Genomic DNA, 21596 nt, shown 5'->3' on the forward strand with positions numbered 1-21596 from the left:
TAATTTTCTGTAGAACCTTTTGAGTGTGTCTGTTATTATTCTCTCGTAACTTTAATACGGCCTCTTAGGACAATCTTAGCTCATTCTACTAGTTGATAGATTTGTTGTGCTCCATTTCCTTGAAAGTTTATGGTCTGAAGGCTAGATCGTTACGTGTCGAAGACCCTTCCCTTTACATTATTTGGGCAATATTAATAGGCCTTAGCATGAGCATATAGGCAAAAAAGGAAATTAGGTACTACCTATTTGCGTTTGAGAAGACACAAATGATGTGTCTGAGAAGACACACAGATGAGACTTTCAAAGTCAAGGGACAGAACCACTTCTTTGGTTTCAGTTGAGCCAGGTTGTTTCCGGAAGGAGAAGTTTCTTTGCAATTTTTCCACCTTTGAGTAATCTCTGTAAACCTCTCCTGGCTGCATCCTGTCCTTTGCATTTTCTTTGTTCATCTATTTTTAAATAACCAGACAGGCACACCATTATAGTTCAATTTGTTCTTCAATATCGATTTTTTAGGCTGACATATGATGTGCTCCCATGGCTGTTTGCAGTGACAGATCTTTGGTGCCTGGAATTCTTGATAAAAGAAATTGTGTTGTTTCATCCAGTCACATTGTCTGGAAGCCAGGAGGGCCAGGCAGGCCGGGTCACCTGAGCTGCTCGCGCTGGAAATGATGGCTCTACTTACATGACAATTGAGAGAAAGTCCACTGTATATGTCCTAATTAGATTTGAAATATCTGAACTCACTATTGTAAGGTACAAAATGTGCTAAAATGGGAGATGCTGCCTTACCTACCTAATGTCAGAAATGACAATGTTGTTGTTTTTTTTTTTATGCCAGAGTTTGAAGTTAACAGTTTAATTAGGTTCAAGTTTCAAGTAGAGTCAGGATTCATTTGGGCTGAGGTGTGATTTTTACACTTCATTCCTGGATAACAAGGGGAACTATTTCTTCTGAAAATCAGAGGTCCTGAAGGGTAAATATTTCCACTGCATTATATTTCAATTGGTTTAAGCACAAATCCAGCAATGGCTGAACACCTGAGAACAAGCAGTACATGGTGGAGGAGGGTGCAGCTCTTCTCAGGGATGGAGGCACCCACATCTAAAATGGAGGTGGGATAAGTCATCTACACGGGTCTTGTTTACTCTGATCAATTCTGGCTAATGATTTGACCTTGTGCATCTCCACTCCCCAGTCCCTCATTGTCACTGCTCAGAGACCGATTCGGGGGCCATATCTGAGCTGGTCAAATGTTAGAAGTGGACTGGAAGGTGAGAGGGAAAGGATCACGGAGGCTTCCCAGTGCTGTGGCTCCTACAATGGGAGTGCATGTTAGCAGGACACATGGCAGAGAGACGAGGTGGCCAGGGGACACATCAGTTCCCTCGTGTCCCTCCCCTCTCCCCAGCTATCCACCCCGTTCACACACTGCGTGCTGTAGGTGTACCCAGAAGGCACTAAAGCACGGCAATGTCTTGGTAACAAGACGAAATACCAATATGATGTCAACAGTTTCTTTAGGAGTCACTTTTTACTCTTCAGTTTCTTTTTCAAAAAACAAGCTTCAATTTGGAAACAGCCGTCACAAGTGGATGAGTAAAAAACCTAACCTTCTCAGTGCCGGCGTTATTGTGGTAACACAGATCACCAGGTCAGTTGGCATCTTTTCTGCAAAAGCACATCTATATAAATATCTTTCATACTAGTAACCTTTTTTCTTTACTTATATAGTAAGACCACAGAACATGAGAAAACATTACAGTTGCGGAAATCCACTACTGTTTCAGTGCAGTAAACAGCATCATATATACAAGCATCGCTTGTAAAATAAGAAATACAGATATTTATGGTAAAATTTTGTACTATCCTTAGCTACAGATTAATTATTTTCCTCCCAAACTTACAGGATGCAACAATACATAGAAAAAAGCAAATTATAACAAATTATGCTACTGGAATGAGAGGAAACCAGTCAACAACTGCATCAACTATTAGATTATCTTTTATAGCTAATTCAAAGACATACTCTCCTAAAAGTATGCCATGGGGTCGTAACATTCGTAAGAGGAAGGCTGTGCTCTGAAACTATATACTTCATAAGGACTACAGTCTGCAGGAATGCTAAAATGCACTGAAAGGAGTGACATTTAAATCTAATAACAGACAGATTTTCAAACTCAGCAGACAATTTCCGTAGTTCAGTGAAGCCGTATTTAAAATAGTTTTCTTGGCTATTCTACTTTCACGACCAAAACCATTTCAATATAAAATGATGAAGTGAAAATTCAGTTTTCTGCTTTAACATCAAGCAGAAGAATTATGTCTTAGGGAGTTCATTGTGGGGGCTGGAACTTTTCCCTGCTGCAAAGCATCGTGCCATTTGTCAACAACTTAAGATATTAAAGAAGTACCTTGGGAGCGAAGTCACAAAAGTATATTGCACAATTGTACGTAAAATGCTGCGATATATATTTTTCATAAATATTTAATGCTTTAGGATAGTTACATCCAGCTTTTCTTTCAATTTGAACTTCCCAGAAGACAGGCAGGATTTATATGGTCCTGTGGTAATAATAGCACATTTTGTTCTCCCGAAATAACGTCTGTCTATCTATCACACAATATGAATGGGAATGTCTAAGCAGACAGAAGCCTGTGGCTAAAAATTTCAGAGTGCCTACTTTCAAGTTTCTGGATTGGTGTTTAGGAAACTAACCACAAGCCGCCCGGCCTCCCTAAGGCGCTGTGCTGTTACAGGTCCTTCTGCGTTAAGGCTCCTTCGGGTCTGTCGTCCTCTTTGCCTGGGGAACGAGTCGCGCCCGGGCTGCACGTTGCCGTACGGGAGCCGGCAGCACGCCCGCGGCGGCGGCACCCCGGCATATCTCACACATTTCCACCCCAGCCTGGGCGCCGCAGTAAGTAACGGAGGCGACAACGTCTCCCAGAAGCGTTGTGCCGGAAGGTAAGAGCTGCACACCAGAAGGATTCTTCATCCATTGATACTTCCACTGGGAAAAAAACCCAAACCTGATGTTTCTTAGCGGGGGATAACGGTGGGAGACGCTGTGTCATTAGCAGGGGGGATGGCATGTAGAAAGGGCCGGTGGTGGCTGGCAATAGAGCAGCTATGGATGAGTTCTGGACATGCCTGCACGCACACCAACGTCTGGAAGAGCGTGCAGGAAGTACTAACGGATAAAGAGCGTGGCCCAGAACAGGAGCAAGGTGAGACCCCACCGGGGGACAAAACTTGTTGGCAAAGGCCAGCTTGGAAATTAGACAACCCTTCCACATGCTGTAGAAAAATACGCTTTGCCTGTGCTTTGTACGCAGACTTACTTGCTGGCAGCAAACTGCTGATTCCATCATTGTTTTCTCCTCCAAGCAGTGACTTCAGTCAGTGGAGATGAGAGGTTTAGGAGGCAGGCAAGTCCTGCATGAGGTTGCAGAAATTTAGCTGGAAGCAAGAACAGGCACAGGTATCATTACTCTAAACAAGATGAAGCGAGGGAGGTAGAGAAAATCATCATGCAACATAAAATCGGAATCCATAGTTGGCAATGTTCAGAAGGGTTGCAGATGTTGAGTTCTCAACCTCATCTTCTCAAAGCATTTTGTAGAACCGTCTTAATATCAGGTGTGAGAGATCAGAAGCGAAACGGTGGCACTGTGAGAAATGCCTTTTCCCTGGAAACTGGGGATTTCAGTCTTCTATTCTTTATTCCTGGCAAGGTTAAAGACTTACTTGAAGGATAGCAAACTGGATTCTGGGAAGGAGATTTCAAGAGGAAGAAAGGAATGGTCTTCTTCTAGCGTATGTTGTAATTGTTTCCCATATACGTCTGATGAGCCAGACAGAATAGGATCAGGTCACTGATACTTGTTCTTCTGTAACAGCAAGAAAAATGATTGGGGGGGGGGGGGTGTTTTTTAATCACTTCCTGCATTTCTGCAAATACAGGGGAAGAAAACTGTCAGGTTTTTAACTGTGGTTTTTCTGGATAGACCTACATTTTAAGCCATTTCTTTAACCAACAGGAGGCCAGACAGTTTTTATATTTCTTTCTCAGCACACATGCCCTCATGAACATCTGGTAAATGTTACAAGAGTGTGCAGTGCACTCTGACAGAAGTGGATAAAACGATGATACTATTGTATTCTATTAAAAATTAGTCAACCTAATAGCATAAAATCTCCTCACATTAAGGTTTTCTTAATTTACAGAACTTTTTCTCTTGTCCTTTTTTCTCTTGTCCTGTGCTGTTCTTTCTATCCAACTGTATCTTTTCAGGGGAAAGTATAGCATTTGGCCTTGCTGAAATGGTAATTTTCTTAAACCTTAAAATATCTCACATGACTCAAGATTTGCAAAGGTGTCTTGGGCTGAGTGACAAAATTGTCCTTTTGTACTTCTGATAGGTTTGAGAGTCAGTGGGTGAAAACAGGACTCAAATTCAGTTTTGATTGATGAGTCAGATGACACGGTTGAGAAAAAGTAGGACACTGCAGCTTATGTTCCTTCTAAGTGGATAAAAATAAAGGACTAAATTTTCAAAAGATTCGGGTCATTGAAGTAGGCTTTGGTATTCATTATAGCAGGTGCATGTGGCAATAGTACCCATGGGCTGTTCCAGACATTGGTTCAGTGAGGCAATGAATTCCACTTATTAAAATTTAACTCTCCTGATGCAGAAGGGTTGCCTGGAAAATGAACCTGTCCAAATAGCACGGCTAGGTGGGAGTATCACAGATTAGATGATTTTCCTTGTATTTCCTCATCTGTGAATAGTAACTCCTGCTTACTTCATTGTAGTAATGTGGGCTTTCAGCGATGAGGAATAAATACTATGGCTGAGGGTTTCTGGTACAGTGTGGTGTTTTGGGCTGCACTCCCAGTGCAGAGGTATTAGACCTCTGAGCTATCAGAACTGACTGCTGGAAAAGATGGATTTGCTCTGCAGGAATGACAAGGGTGCCTGCTTCAATGCTCACCCCAACCATGTGCTGGCTGTAAAGCATGTGCCTAGGGAAGAGGGTTGCCTGGGTTCTCCGTCCTGCTAGGACAGTTGTAGGAAAGTATTGGAGCTTCTGCCAGCCTACAGATAAACATTAAGCTTCTTCAGGTTGTAGGATCCATCCAGCACAGAGAATATCTAAGGTCAGGCTTGGATACCTGTTTTCAGGTATACCTGTTTTCAGGTATAGCTGAGGATCTGGCTTAGAACGTGTTTTAGACTGGCAATGATCTGTAAGATGGGTCTCTCTTTAGAATTTAAAATCTGTAGGAGTCTAGAGCCGTGAAAAGCCAAGTTGCTGTACATCCTAGCTATCAGCTATGGCTGCGGCAGGAAAGAGACATCCTTTCCCAGAGCAGCAACCCTTCTCCTTCCAGGGTCCCTTACTTCTTGGGTTGCATTTAGGCAGCATCTGAAAGTCTTCCTAAGAACCTGCCTTGTGGCCCCTGTATGATCCACACACAGTCAGCCACATGCAGCACCAGACTTCCCTACTTCAGCAGAGTAACTTGGCCTGGAGGCGATGAGTAGTTACCACAAGGTCTCATATGGGCCAGGATGGTTGCAGGCATCCAGAAGTTCACTATTACAAATGACAACAGCTTCAAAAACATCTCCAGCCACCTGAGTCCAACTGCCCATCGCAGATTCAAAGAGCGCTCAAAGAGTCAGGACCTGGCTTCAGCGCGCCGACTCGAGCGCACGAAGAAGTCTAAGTGTGCACGCTGTTCAGTCTGAACTAATTACCCAGGGCAGGGAGGCTTCGCAGAGCCGTGCTGCGCTGTGTGCACACGCTGGGGCCCCCGAAAACAGAGTCAAATGGAGCTGAAGCCGAAAGCTATTTTGGCAGGTTAATGTGACCTCTCCATGAACGGGCGAGAGGGTGTGTTACCTGTCAGTGAGAACGTCACCACTGCTGGGTCCAGGTTTACTTCTATACATCCCGCTGTAACACAAGCCCAAGTCAGCTTCCTGCATAAAATTGATTATACGAGTACACAAACGCTAAGGCAATGCACGCTTAATTAAAACAGGCAAAAGGACCTACCAGTCCTCCCCACTAAACTAAGAACCGAGGACTGGGCCTGAATTAACCAAAACCAGAAATCATGGAAGTGCAAACTAACTACTGAAAAAAATAATTACGGGCAGGCCATTTAGTGCATAACTCTTTCTGGGGCTGTGTGTTTTGAAAGCGACCCAGAGAAAGCCGGTGGGCTTTGCTGGCATCACCGTCTTCTGGATGCCCAAGAACCAGCACAAGGTCTCTGAGACAAAACCAAGATCGTCCCTGGAGGTGGTAAGATGAGGAGGGAGGCCTGGACACCCACAACTGTTGGAGTCCACCTCAGCTACTGCTTGCTTTCATTTTCCTCCATAACCATCTTTAACACCAGGCTGCCAAGAAGAGGGAAGAAGTACTAAAAATTCTACAGAGTAGAAGGAAGAAAAATATTTTGTGAACCCTTATTTTCAGTACAAAGTATTAAGTATCTTAGCTGGGTTTCCTCTTTTCAGCATCTTGAACAAGAGGTTAAAAAGACTGATTCTTCTGGCTGACTGCCACAGGACTTAGGAGGGCAAGGTCACTTTATTTAAAACAGTGAATTTTATTTAATGTAATGCTCTAATAAGGTCATGCTGACATCCTGAATTCTCTGAGCTACTACATTCCTTCAGTGTTAACACAATCCTACAAATCACGGGTAATTACCTTTCTACCAAGATACGGCACAACTTAGAATACAAGAGTGAAAAGTTTGAGGAAGCACACAATATACATAATCATGTACAAAGATATATGTGTGTATATATATATGAATGCATGTATTTATGTACATATATGCAGCCCTCATCCCCATTGGACCTATACCTCTTAGAGTGACCAAGTTCCTTTTTGGATAATGCCATTGGGTAAACCCGGCAGCAAGTATACATGAAATTACTTTTCCCATGACATAAAATGCTTCTCTTATTAAAACCATTATCTATCAGTTATTCCATTTGGACTGCGAGATCATTGGCTAAATATGAATACTTATTGCAACTCTAAGGAAAATTTCATTTACGCTGAACAAGGCATGACTCACTCGAGAAAGAAATTGTGCCTGACCATGCATATAAACATTCTTGATTCTAAATACTACTACTCCATGACGTAGACCTTGCCCTAAATATACCCTCCAAACCAGGCACGTTAATTCTTTTGCTATCACAGATCAGTGGTCTTAACCTTTGTGGACAGTGTTGCACCATTAATTTAAGAGCATTAAATGATTTTTTTTTTGAGGAAGCCACTAAATCTCAAGCTTTCTCCCCTCCCTCTCAAGTAGAATGCAGCCACGCAGGATATTGGAAATGGCACGGACAGAGACTTCGCTGACTCTTTTTTTCTTCCACAGCAATATTTCTACTGTCACCAGCTTGCTTGGTGATAAATTTTAAAGACCTGAATATGTCTGTACTCTCCTATCTCATCTCCATCCTCTTGCCACATTAAGATGGGAATGAATCCCCTCTTCAAAGATTACTTTGTCCTATAAATTCAGGCTGTGTTGTTTCAATTTTTATGAGAGTCACGTTATTTGACCCAAATCTAGACGATTCCCTTTAGCCAAAATAGAACACCCTACCCATCCGAACCAAAACACACGGCAACCCATCTGACTGCTTCTCAAGTACATTTGCATTGGTGCCTCTGAGGATGTGATTCTTATATCTCCACATCCTGCCTGCCCACAGGGGCATGACGTTCAATCTGAGCCACCAGACGACCTTATATTAACTTTTGCAAAAGCCCACAAGTTGTGTGTTCAGAAACAGTTGCTCAGAGAGATCTTCTACAACTGGAAATTTATTATGTTCCAGCCTTCATTTAATAAGTACAGCAATTTATGAAGGATTCTACTTTTTAGTAGAATCTCAGTTTCATAAAAAAGAGTATTCATGGGAACAATTAAATGTGGCAGAATCCTTAATGCAAGCGAATTCAGAGAATCTTACATTTATGTCTATCTTTCTTCATGTACGCATAATTTAGGGCAGATCAGTCAGACTTTAGACTTGCTACAACCACTGAATTTATACTCATGCCAAACTTGAAGAAAAACCCTGAAGGACAAATTGGTTCCCTATTGCATCTATTCAATATGCAGCTGCCAGGGTGACACAGCTTTGATACTATTTCATGTTCTCTGCATATAACTTTACTGGCTCCCACACTGTCCTAGTTCATCCCACTCTTCCCCACCACCACCACCTCCTCTGTTCACCGTACTGCGAGCTTATGCTAGAGGCATGCCAGAGCAGAACAGGTTGGGCAGGATGGGTATTGCCTGGTAACTGATTTTATTTACCCTGCTTCTCAGGACTTAAGGTTCTTCGCTGTAATAATTTATACTTTTTTGAGAGCAAGGGCATTTTCTTCTAAGACTAATGTCAAAATGGAGGATTTTGTTTGCAATTTTGCCGTGAGACTAGCTCTTTGGAAAAAAAACACCTTTCAGTCAACTTGAAACTCTGTGTATTCGAGTCACTTTCAGTTATTTTTTTTCAGTGATGAAAACATTTTATAGTCTTGATATTAGTAACAGTGCCAAACATGGGTGTTTCCCTTTCGCCAGACTCATCCCCCTCAGGGTCTAGAGCCCAGTGATCAGAGCAGCAGAGCCCCAGCATCAAATCTCCTTTGCCGTTCAGCATAGGCCAGTCTCTGGGCACTGGAGCATTCTGGGGAACTATTCTTGCTTTTCACTGAAGGTAGTATTTTTGTATAATATCATTTACATTCACTGGACAAAAGACTAGAGGACAGTGGTCCCCCTCTCTAGTCACTGTCTGCCACCAGGCTGTCATCTCCCTCCCGCCTACCACTACCTCCTTGTCTTCCAGTATTTGGAGCATTTTAGCATTTCACTGGAAATGTGTCAGTAATAGAAGATTTTTTTTTTTTAGTTAACCAAAAAGCTCAGCTAAAAATAGGCTGCCATTAACACAAAAACTCTTTATTTCAATTTTACCTCTCCTAACAGAAAATGTGATTCACATAGCTCTGAGAGGGCCTTACTCTCCTTATGTACGAGAAAGGATTTTCTCAGCCTCTGGACAACACTAGAGAAGCTGCTAACCTGGTGATGTGTTAGCTGTCCTATATGATAGCTGTCCTATCTCCCCAGCCAGCAGAGTTGGAGAGACTACTAAGTTTCTCTATGGTTTTCTAGCATGCCAGGACACAAACATGATTTCTATCTCAGTTCTGTGGGTGAATTAGAGTGTCTTTTCTACCCTTGTAGACAGGCAGCTTGTACTTGCATTTTCTGTACCTCAGAGAGGAGTTTGGTGTGATAGCGAGCATCAGTATCTACCAACAGTGGGTTACTTCTCCCTGCTAGCCACTGGACTTCTCTAGCTAGTGGATGAGTGATGTGATGATGTAGTATGCTTTATTAAATGGAATCATGTTTTATTAAGAGTGATAATCACAGTAGGATGAAACTTCTGCTGGAAAAAAGACTGTTCTGTAACAGCCTGCTCCAGAATTTCAGTCACTCCTTGCTGAAACATGTTGTGACTTTCTGTTATATAGTACATGACACTGAACTCAGTACACTGAATCCGTGACTCACTTGATCCTTGACTAGCAAAACAATGTGAAAACGGACATAGCATACTCCAGAATGGAACTGGAATGACGCAACTGCATTCACATATAATATTATCATGGTAAATACGATCACTTGAAGCCATAAAACTGAACATTATAACACCTTTCTGCACATCTATCCCCATAAAATCTGTAATTAAATTATCACATATGTTAAGGGCTTTGAGTTAAAATAAGAACATAAACAATTGTGGCTAAAACTTAGACTATCCAGACACTTGCTTTGGAAGCAAGAATGTGAATGCTTCAGTGACACAGCTGTGCTGCTCTGCCATTGTTCCCCCCAGCCCTTGCCTCTCACAACCTGTGGAGGAAAAAACAAGTTGTAAGAGCAATGCAGGTTCTGTTCAGCCGAGAGTCCTCCTTTTTGCTCTAGCCCAGCAAGTCTCGAAGTGTGGGAGACTTCTAAAAACAGAGAATGAGTGATTCATAAAAATGGAAAACTGAAGGAGGCCAGTAAATAAAACTGTTCAGCTACCCAGCCACAGTTTCCTATCACCACTGAAGAGGCGTGTTCTTAGGCAAACATTTTCTAACCTTTAAACAAATATTTGGTTTGAAGGTTGGGAAAATACTGTTTTATAGCGAAGACATGCCCATTCCCTATCACGAATGCAACTGTATCTACCCGATGTTGCCATAAATTAGATCATATTATGAAACCTATTGTATCTGGCAAACCAAATACGCTTGATCAAAATGGAGCCCAGTATGTCACACATGTTGTTTTAAATGGCTTTTCTATTACAGATGGAGATATTCAGTCATTTGGAATCTGAAGAGCAAGTGATTAAGTAATTGGATGGAGTTAGCCAAGCACACCAAAGCGGTCAATGAGGTTCCTTGACCTCTTTTTCTTTAATGACACTTAACTGCACGCTGTCTTAGTGTGATGCAATAAAACATTTGTTCGGAATACTCCCTTCAAAAGCTTGTCTGCATTACAGTCTTTCAGACAGTATCCATTATTAATTGTCATTGCTATTGATTTAGCTCACCTTTTTCCTACACATCACTGGTTTACACCACAAAAATACAGTTTAAAGTTACACTGATGCTGATGAAAGGTGCTGAAGTGGTGGTGTAGGGACATGACATCTCCGCCTTTGACATCTCCTTCTGTCAATTAACTTCTGGATGTACAGCACAGATTTTCTTCAGTTGCTCATTTCAAACCCCTCCCATAAGCTAATTATGGTGCACCTCTGTCTGGGGCTACAATTTATACATATGAAGAAGGCACTTTGGAACCATTTACCTTGCAACAGTTCAGGAGTTCAGCTGTAGGGGAAAAGTTTTATCTTCCTACCAAAAAAACTCCAAGTGTCCACGGTGTCCCCTTCCCAGCTGTATGACTGAATGTGCATGCAAAGGGTGCACACGCATGCACGTGACAGATGCACATGTGTAGGCCAGAAGACGTGTGCACTCCTGACACGGTGTCAAGAATCTTCTTGCCGGGCCTGTCAGGTATGTAGCTATCACATCACCCAACTCTGCTGTTTGACCATGCATTCAAGCAGCTGCTTTTTGCATGCAGCAACACATTTACACTTTGATCATCCAACATGAGAGGGGGATTAGCCCCGGTAACAACTCGGCTGTAGCTGGCAGTGGGGAATGGGCCCGGAGCCCGATGCGCCATTCTGCCAGGCCAGATTCACCATGGCCCGGTGTACCTTTTGTATAAAAGGAAATGTTGACACATCGTTTTAAATTTCTAGCATGAAAAATTGTTTTGTGCCTTTCATTTGTGTATTCTTTTCCTGTTTTAGTCCTTACAGATTAAAGGGGGGGCCTCACGACTTAAGATACATTGCCGGACTGGATATGCTCTGTCCGAACGCCCTGGCTCAGCCCCAGTAAGTTCCTAATTTACAAGCTACCGCTTTGTTTCTGTGACTGTGCAAGTCGCCATCAGCTGAGACGTGAAAGGGAAGCGGCAGGGCCCTGCAGGGTGTGACCAGGGAGTCTCCTCTCTCCCCTTTACCAGAAGCTGCCTCTAGTCACCTTAAGGGACACTTTGGGAAGCTACAATTTTCACGGCTCCTTTTCACGGCGCGGGGAACTTCTTTGCGGTTAACTGTATGAGTTTGAGATGGATGAAGAAAAGAAGCGTTTGAAGCGCAACTTGAGAAGGCCACTCGTTTGGACCAGAGAGAGGACAGGCTGGACAGTGCATTTGTGCTCATCGTGGACACTGCTCTGAGTACTAGCCGGGTACTACGTACCACTAAAAAGTTAGTATCTCCAGGAGCGCAGCACAGACGTGAAGACTCCGTTAGCTTGGATGGGGCTTCTGGAGGTTACCTGGTTCAAACTGCACCCCCACTGGCCCCATTTTTAAGTTATGTCCCAGGGGACCTGAAGGAGGACATTAGCACCTGCCGTCAGGGCTCCTCCTTGAACACATCGCGTCCCCGAACCAAAATTCAGCCTCCTGCTCCACACTGCTCCGGCCCCGGCGTTACCTTACCTACCGCTTTGCCCGGCGCCTTTTGGAAAACGATTAAGAAAACCCAAACCAAAACAAAAACCAAACCAGTGGAAGGAACTGCTGTTTTGCGGGTTTCTCACTGTAGGGGCGTGGGGCAGCGAGGCGAGGAGATCTTCAGACACTTTTGTGTGAAAAGGGGAAAAAAAATCTCCGCGCGGCGGCGAAGGGGGGCTGTCGGTCGGCTTCGCTGACGTTAGCTGGGGGCTCGCGGGGTGACAAGAAAGAGAAAAGGCCGGTTTGAGCGGCGGCAGAGGCGTGAGGCGGGCGAGGCGGCGGGGCCGGGCCGGGCCGGGCCGGGGCGGGCGGCTGGCAGCAGCAGGCCGCCCCTCAGCCGCGGTACCTGCGCCGCGCGGCCACGTGAGCGCCACATCACCGCCGCTCCGCGCCTTCAAAGTCAGCGGCCGCAGGGAGGGCAGGCGGCGGCTGCCGCACCGGCCGCGCTCCCCCCGCCTCCTCCTCAGCCCCCTTGCTTCCCCTTCGGCGGCCCGGCCCGGGAAGATGCTGCAGTCGCTGGCGGGCAGCTCCTGCGTGCGGCTGGTGGAGCAGCACCGCTCCGCTTGGTGCTTCGCCTTGCTGGTGCTGGGTTACCTGCTCTACCTGGTGTTCGGCGCCGTGGTCTTCTCCTCGGTGGAGCTGCCTTACGAGGACCTGCTGCGCCAGGAGCTGGGCAAGCTGAAGCAGCGCTTTCTGGAGGAGCACGCCTGCCTCTCCGAGCAGCAGCTGGAGCAGTTCCTGATGCGGGTGCTGCAGGCCAGCAACTACGGCGTCTCGGTGCTCCGCAACGCCTCGGGCAACTGGAACTGGGACTTCACCTCCTCCCTCTTCTTCGCCAGCACCGTCCTTTCCACCACGGGTAAGGGAACGGCGGCCCACCCGCCACCAGCGGCCTTCCGGGAGGCTCGGACCCCCCCTCAGGGCCTCCGCGGAGGTGGAGGGGTTGGTGTGGGGCCATCTTGCCCGCAGCGTGGGGACAGCTGGGCCCTGCCGCTCCCCCCCCCCCAACGCCCAGGGCTGCCTGCCGGCTCCGCACCAGCCCCGCAGCCCTGGGCGTTGGGGGGGGTGTGTGTGTGTGTGGGGATTGTCGGCGGTGGTTGGGCACCAGAGTAGTCGTTACTTCCCAAACTTTCAAATTGCCAGCCTCCCCCCTCTTCCCCCCCCCCGCGAAAATTGTTGTGCTGTTTAAAATCCGGCGAAGTGCACATCTCGTGAACTTTGAAATGTTTTTAGGGGTGTCTCCTTAAGCTCTTGGTCTCCTTTGCGTTTCTTTCAGCCTGAATTGGGGACACACACAGTGCTAAGTTGGGTATAATGATGAACTTAAATTTCGGTTTCGTGTTTTAGCTTCAATTTCAGCTTAATTACTTGCATGGAAAAGACTGAAAGATAATGCTGATTTGCTTCACAGTGGCAATACTCATTGGTATTTTGAAAAGCTCGAGGAAGCATTCTTTTGGCCATGGTTTTTATAAGCGCTTATTTTTACAACAGTGGTGTTTCACCTAGGATTGTAGTGGACAGCCTTCTTGTAAAGGATGAGTGCAGGCGTTTGTGCTGGGAAGATGGGCAGTGGTGATTTGAATGTGGCCCACTGAAATAAATAACAAAGGCTGCTCAAATAAGAAAAGCTTTAAAAAAATTAAACAACACCCTAAAATTAGTCCAACCAAAGGGCTTTGAGTCCTGGCAGTATATTGATAGTAGTATAAAAGATTTCCCCCGCTCCCCAAGTGATCACTCTTTCTATTATGGGAACTATAATCAGCTGCTATCAATAATAACATTTAATAATTTACTTATTTGATCCTATTTTGGTGCTTCCTGACTGATTTCAAACAGGCAATGCTTGTCCTAAAAATAGTTGTCATTGAGTATACAGATCAGGTTGTCTGCTTGTTATAAGGAGTTGTGGTTTTTTTTTTTTAAAAAGTAAAACAGGGTTATGGGTGTCCCCGTAATACCTCCCCCCTCATCTTAATAACTAGAGTTAGAGTTCGTAAGAAGAGAGAAAGTGTTATGCTTGTGACAATTAAATACTTGCAGTGAATACATATCTAAGCTTTAATCAATGTATAGTAATAATATCGCTGAGAAAAGCATGGAATTGTGATAGTACTTCTGCACTTAAGTCTTTTTTGCTTTTTTTTTTTTTCTTTCAGTAAAACTATAAAGCACATTAAACTTAAGGTCCTGAATTGACCTTATGATGCCCGTTTCCATTCCTAATCAATTACACTTTCTGGTACTATGAAATGTAAATTATTTTGTCCAAGAGCTATTTTTGTGCTCAAATTATTTTTTTCTATACAGTAATAACCCAGACTTTCAAAAAAAGGACATTAATAAAGGTCCTGCTTTTCTGTTTGTTCTTATACAGTGGAGTGTATGAAACTTCTAATTTTTTTGATTAGACAAAAATCTAATCCCCAGTCCCTGCAGTTTATTATTTTTAAATCTGGCAATATTGATTTCAGAGATGAATCAATCAAAAAATGTACTCCCAGCCAGGACAGTGGGGATGGGACTGAGTTGGTAACGGTTTAGTACTACCTGCTAAGACATAGCTACAGGATGTTCGGTAGTACTGTTCAGGCACAGTGGGAAGGAGGTATCTGTGCATCTGCTTAAGGGCAAGGCATCACCTGGCCCTGCATGTTTAGCTGGTTTGATCATAGAGGCCCTGCAAGGAAAGTGTTGAAAACACAAGGAACTGTTGTCCAGATTGAAAGCCCATTGGAAAACTCCACTTAAATGGCATATGCTTAGAAAACACAGAGGTCTGAAATGCATGCATTATCATTATTTCTGTGAATTTCAGAAACTGAAGTTCCTCTAGTTGTCATTGATGTAATAGACCAGGCATCAAATGGTGGTACTTACTTCTATGCCCAACCCCTCTGGTTTGGGGCCCTTTTAACAAAATCCATCTGTTTCTTGTTTTATGCAGTGGCCTTCAGCTTTACTTGTTTCTATTTAATATAAACAAAACTTATACAAGTAGACAAGTATAAATCCAGACCAATATAGTATGTCCAGCACTTGCTCAAATTTGTCCCAGAGTGCACAGATTTCTGGTGAGGTGCATTTCCCTGCCGCCCCCCCCCCCCCGCCATTTACTCTGCACCTGTGAAAGAAATCTTTCAAGTCTTTTGAAATGGTCATTAAAACAGGAGAAGCAGAACCTGCCCGCTCATCTCAAACAGCTGTTTGGAAGTGTTGGAATGTTCAAAAAATGCTGTATTATTACAAATTGTACTCCTGAATTGCCCTCTCATTGCCGAGTACCGCAAGGACAAATGCAGAAAAGAGAACCCTGGTTCCAATGGCATCAGCTGAGGGTTGCTTCTGTGCTAGGAGAAATGAAGTGAAGTTGCAGGGAGCACTGGGATGTTCCTTATGTTCAGCTGACTGAATTTGTCATTCATCATGTAAATAAATGCACCCCTACCCGTTGTACAGAGGGCAAGACTTACTTCACAGCCTTTTAGTTTTCTGTATAAAGCATGTAGGGAAAGTGTTTAATTATAGCATCCCCAACTCCAGTTCTTGTTTCCTCCCATTCTTATTCTATTCTTTGGCATCTTACTCACTAGAGAAAATCCTTGAAGAAAATGATAAAGACAATTAAGAGTTTAGAAAAGTTCTTAAATGGAGGGAATTTGCAGAATAAACACAGTAAGGAAAATTGTTACATGAAAGCAATTTGTATTGCTGCACACATGGACTGTCACAGGACTGTCTGAAGGACAGGCAAACGAAAGGCAGCGAAATGGACTGGGGGTGAAGCTTCAGACTGGCAGCAGGTTTTTCTTCTAACAACTTTATTCCTCACCATGCAACTTAAGCAATCATGCAGAATGCCATATGAGCAGTGTGCTAGAGGAAGCAATTTAGTCATTAATCATTCACAGCTTAAACACTAAGAATGCACAATTGTGTGCATTTAAATAGCATCTGTCTTGGAAACTCTATAATTATGACCTTATGCACATCTATGGTCATTACTTGCATCAGTGCTAGATGTCTTGAATGATCTTGCTGAAGCAGTTGTTTCTGGTTGGCTTTGTTGTGCAGCCATCTCTGTGAATATATGTTTTATTTGTAACAATAAAAATGAAGCAATTTTTTGTGTTTGTTCTCCCAGGTAGTGTGTTTTCACTGTTACTGGCCTGCTGTTAGGCTCTAAGATCTTATCCCATATTGGTGCAATATGACAATACTGCATTACTATGAGAATACTGTACTACATTAATTGTAAGCAGAACGGAGTGAAAAAAAAATATTTATATTGGTTGTGTTGCAAGATATGAAGAGTAAAGTGCCTTTTATCTGTTGGAGGAAAACAGATAGGGAAGGAAAGGAGATGCCAGTTTAGGAACTTAGGACCTGTATTTTCATGTTTGTTTTTGGAAGGGGTCTTCTCAATGTAAGAATATCCCACAGCCACTTATGCAAAAGGACCGTAAGTCTTATTCTGACTGTCCAGCTTTGAGTATTTTTGCCTCCATCACAAACATGACTAAGTTTCATTTAACATTTGGATACCAGAGGGATGCACAGAAAGAGCTTCTTTGGATCCTTCTTTGTTGTGATAGAGTTGGCAAGATACACATTACAAGGAAGCTAGGATAGCCTTGTCCTGATCTAGGGATTTGCAGAGGAAGGATGAGGAGAAGTTGCATTCTATGATAGCAACAGATGTTTTTCATTTTTTGGTTAAGATCAGGCTGGACTCTCATCTGAGCCACAGGAGTCAAGACAGTAAGAGAAGGGAGGGCTGTTAGTATTCAACTGCTTCTCAAGCCTGGAATGGGGTTGTCTGCAAGGTGGTTAGTGTGTATCAGCATCTTGTCCAGAATTTAGCCTGTACTGGTTTCAGTGTTGGCGCTGAGGATGGGTGCATTACACTACACTGCAAGGAATGACACCCAAGATCCATGATGTGCTGAATTCAGCTTTCTGCTTGCTGTATTCTGAAGAGAGTAGGGAATATCTATGTAGTAGTTGTAGCTAAATGCTGGCAGTGGCTGTTACCTTGAAATTGCTTATTCAAAGGACCAGTAAAGAAACAATATGGCTTTCAAGGGAAGTTTTGCATTCAAGTTAAATAGCTTATATGAGTCTTACTGGCAATCAGTATGAAGAGTTAATATTAATGCATATATAATTTGATTCATAAGACCCTGTTAGGTCTGATTCTTGTAACCATTGCTACTGATGATTTGCAAGAGAAACTAAACTATGCCTTTGTTTATGAAAAACAGTAGACTGGGAGATTGTGCTGGAGTGAGTGGATGTACTGCAGATGGAGATACAGTCTGTGTGAAGAGACCAGGGAGAGAGAAACCTGTCAGTCTCCATCATTTTCTCCATATTCTTCTGTCAATAATTGGTCTTTCTTGCTTTTCTTCCCCCTCAGGGGAACAGACCCCATATCCAGTGCATATTTAGTGTGCAGTACAGATGTTAAATCCATGGAAGAGTAGGGAATGCCATGAATGCATCGTGATATCTTTGTAATGCTCCATTCTCAGATTCATAAACTCTTAAAATAGAGCCCTTGGGTAGAAGAGGCTACTTGGGTCATTCATACCTTATGGAAGAATGTGAGTTTTAACTTAATTAGAAAGAGGATAGTTCACAGAGGCTTTAAGGAAAGCAGATTTTTTTTGTCCCATTGAATTTATTGTAATTGGGACAATACAATTTATTGTAATAAATTGTATTGAATTTATTGTAAAATAAATTTATTGTTGTTGAATTTATTGTAAAATGCATGTTTTATGTTGCTGGCATCAGAATACAATCATAGAATAGTTTGGGTTGGAAGGACCTTTAAAGGTTGTCTAATCCAACCCCCCTGCAATGAGCAGGGACATCTTCAACTAGAGCAGGTTGCTCAGAGCCTTGTCCACCCTGACTTGGAATGTTTCCAGGGATGGGGCATCTACCACCTCTCTGGGCAACATGTGCCAGTGGTTCACCACCCTCATTGTGAAAAATTTCTTCCTCATATCTAGTCTAAGTCTACCCTCTTTTTAAAACCAACACCCCTTGTTCTATCGCAACAGACCCTGCTAAAAAGTCTGTCTCCATCTTTCTTCTAAGCCCCCTTTAAGTACGGGAAGGCTGCAGTAAGGTCTCCCCGGAGCCCCCTCTTCTCTGGGCTGAACAACCCCGACTCTCTCAGCCTTTCTTCACAGCAGAGGTGTTCCATCCCTCTGATCATTTTTGTGGCCTCCTCTGGACCCGCTCCAACAGGTCCATGTCTTTCCTGTGCTGAGGGCTCCAGAGCTGGACGCAGGACTCCAGGGGGGGGGGTCTCACCAGAGCAGAGTAGAGGAGCGGAACGGCCTCCCTCGACCTGCTGGCCATGGTGCTTTGGATGCAACCCAGGATGTGGTTGGCCTTCTGGGCTGCAAGTGCACATTGCTGGGTCATGTCCAGCTTTTCATCCACCAGTGCCCCCAAGTCCTTCTCGGCAGGGCTGCTCTCAATCCCTTCATCCCCCAGCCTGTATTGATACTGGGGATTGCCCTGACCCGGATGCAGGACCCTGCACTTGGCCTTGTTGAACCTCATGATGTTTACACAGGCCCGTTCCTTGAGCTTGTCCAGGTCCCTCTAGATGACATCCATATGAATATATGGCCTGTGTCCCTGAGGATGCCTGTATTAGCTCATTAATACACACCGAATAAATACATTTCATAATTCATACTCAATGTATGTCTAGAGACCTGTAAAGATTCTCTCTTGCATCTTGTATGAAAATGTACATACTTTGTGATGGTTTAAACTCAGATCAGTCACACTAGCAGTCATCTCTGACTCCCGCAGAAAACTGAAGCTTCATTGTACTACTGCTCTGACTGTAGCACTCATAGATCATTTAAATATGTGTGATAAATGGCAGCTATTCATCAGGGTGGGGATGCCAAACTTTGGGAAGGAACTTGGTTTCTCTTGAAAGAGTTGTTTGTTACTTGGCAACCACATCTACAGGAAAAGGTAATTTGCTGGGGATGATCTAGGAGACAAAGTGAGATTGTGCTGTGCTCTGCAACAGAGTGGTTTTCGTCCTGGAGTGCTTCTAAGAAAAGCAAAGGAAGAGGTAGGTTGAGAGAGATGCCAGAGGAGAAGGATTACATTCAATAGGCCAACTGTTTGGGCATGGATTTAGGATGTGAGAAACCACATTCTTTTCCCACCTTTGCTTGGAGGGATTTGAACCCATGCCCCAGGAGAGGGGTGGAATGCTACAGAGTGTTCTGGGACAGGGTAGTCACAAGCTACCATCCCCAAGGCTGTCCCCTTCTAGATAGATCAGTAGTCTGCTCTGGAAACAGGCGCCCCACCTCTCAAATTAAGTAGTATAAACACAAAGCGAAAGAGTCATTCTGTCTGCCTGTGTGTCTGCTTTACTCTGAGGGAAAAATTACTGTGTTTTATACACCGTAGAACAGCTCCAGACTTGCTGCTGTCATATTCTAGTCTGGCCCCAGGGTTAAGATGCTGTCTTCTGGGACGTAGGAGGTTTCAGTTGACTTCTGCTTAATGCCATTTGCAGTTCAAGGATTTGAACTAAGGTTTTCTAGCTGTCTTTAGGAAGACGAGACAAAAAGACTACCATCTAGGGAAGCTATAAGAGGAGGTAAGATGAATATGTATAGGCTAGTACTGAGAAAGTAGACGGGATGCTTCTGGTCTCCCTGTCTGGCAGCACAAAAACATGGGAACATTCAACAAAATTAAAAAAAGCACTGATGTAAAACAAGAAAAGAAGGGACTTACCAAGCTTAAAAAAAAAAACCACCCCAACAAAATAAACAACCACAAACCAACCCACCTAAAACACAAAACCAAAAATCTCTTGTATGAGTATCTCTAAAATACCTCTATTTGTCAAAATTAATGATAATGAACTTTTTGGGAAGGATTTTTAAGCTCTATGCTTTAGGATGCAAGCCACATTTTAGTTCCAGAGATGACAGTTACAGCCAACAGACTGGTCACATTATCTCTTGCGTGCCCAGGACAAAGGGACAAAGTTCTTGTTTTCCCTACTGAAGTAGGCAGTAGCAGAGAGGAAATCTGGGTCTGTCCTGTCTTGTGTTCCAGGCAGGGTGGCGGTTCCTGGTTTCTGATGTGAGTACAGCAGTCAGCTGTGCCAAACTCCTGCTTGTGCTTGCTGAAACAAAGGGTGGCAAGAGTAGCTCTAATCCAATGTTTATGCTTAACAGGCCAATGAGTAGTAAAAACCATCTCCTGGCAGAAATCAGAGAAGCCATGGAGTAGGATGACTGTATTATTATTTGGAGCAGTGCTGGCTGCTGACAGAGTGTCTCTCTTACAAGCTCTGTCCTTACTTCTGTGTCCTGCTCTTCTACCTGCCTTGCTAAATTCCCAGTGATGAGGAGCCAGCCCAGCAGCTCTCCACAGGTGAAGGACTTCAACTGCTGCCTCTGTAGTCCTTCTGTGTCATGTCTAGTGTCATTCTTCGTCTGCTAAAATAAAAATTAAAAAAAAAAATTAAAAATCACAAAACCAGTCCATTGAACTTAGTATGATACACAGAGTGTAACTGGGGTCAGGGCTGAGTTAATGGTGTTCTGCCCTGGGCTTATTAATTGACTCATTTTTTTGTAAATGTTAACTTTGCTATTCCTCTGTTTTTTCCTAATTTATTTAGCTATGTTAAAATTATTTGCCTTTTGTCACAAACAGATTGCATGACCTCCTATTACTCTAATATTATTTCTAACTATTACTCTGGCTTTATTTTTTTTTTCTGTGATATTTACATATTTATTGAAAGGAAGAGAGTAATCTCTCAAAAAAATTGCCTTTCATTTGTAATTCTTTTGTAAAGCTGGAATTTTTATTACCATTCTACTGACATCTCCAAATCAAATCCTAAGCTAAAAGCTATGTACACTTTCAGAGCAGGACTTCTAAAACTTAACAGTCAAATCCTGCAGTTCCTGACCATTGCTGAGTAGGATTTTCACTTTTATGTGAATGCAATTTAAAATAAGTCTTCTTTCAAATCACAGAATCTCTAAGGTTGGAAAAGACCTTTAAGATCATCAAGTCCAACCATCAACCCAGCACCACCAAGCCCACTAAACCAAATCCTGAAGTGCCATGTCTGCATGTTTTTTGACCACTTCCAGTGATGGTGACTCCAACCACCTTCCTGGGCAGCCTCTGTAGTTTCTTCTGTTTTCATTTCTTTGTTGGCTGTTTTTTGTTCTTTCTTTGTTTCACTTTTGCTCACTGCATTTTAATAATCTGGGGGGCTTTTGTGTAGAAGAAATCTATGGAGATATGTCTACTTTGTCCGCTGCTCCAGGTTAATTATAAAGTAGGCCACAGGCTGCTAGGCCATATGAAGACCAGAATATTTCTTGGCA

The 21596-nt window shown here is 43.5% G+C and overlaps 1 protein-coding gene across 1 annotated transcript in view; it reads left to right on the plus strand.

Moving 5' to 3' along the window:
- Nucleotides 1–12681: 12681 nt before the first annotated feature.
- Nucleotides 12682–21596, plus strand: part of KCNK1 (potassium two pore domain channel subfamily K member 1) — a gene marked incomplete at both ends in the record, with an annotated part of 32887 nt that continues 23972 nt past the window's right edge. The window contains one exon of the mRNA XM_081997897.1: nt 12682–13036. Within this exon, the coding sequence (XP_081854023.1) occupies nt 12682–13036 (355 nt within the window). The remainder of the gene's footprint in view (nt 13037–21596) is intronic.

The sequence above is a fragment of the Phaethon aethereus genome (genome assembly GCF_964289735.1).
Source record: "Phaethon aethereus genome assembly, chromosome: 3".
Lineage (NCBI taxonomy): Eukaryota > Metazoa > Chordata > Aves > Phaethontiformes > Phaethontidae > Phaethon > Phaethon aethereus.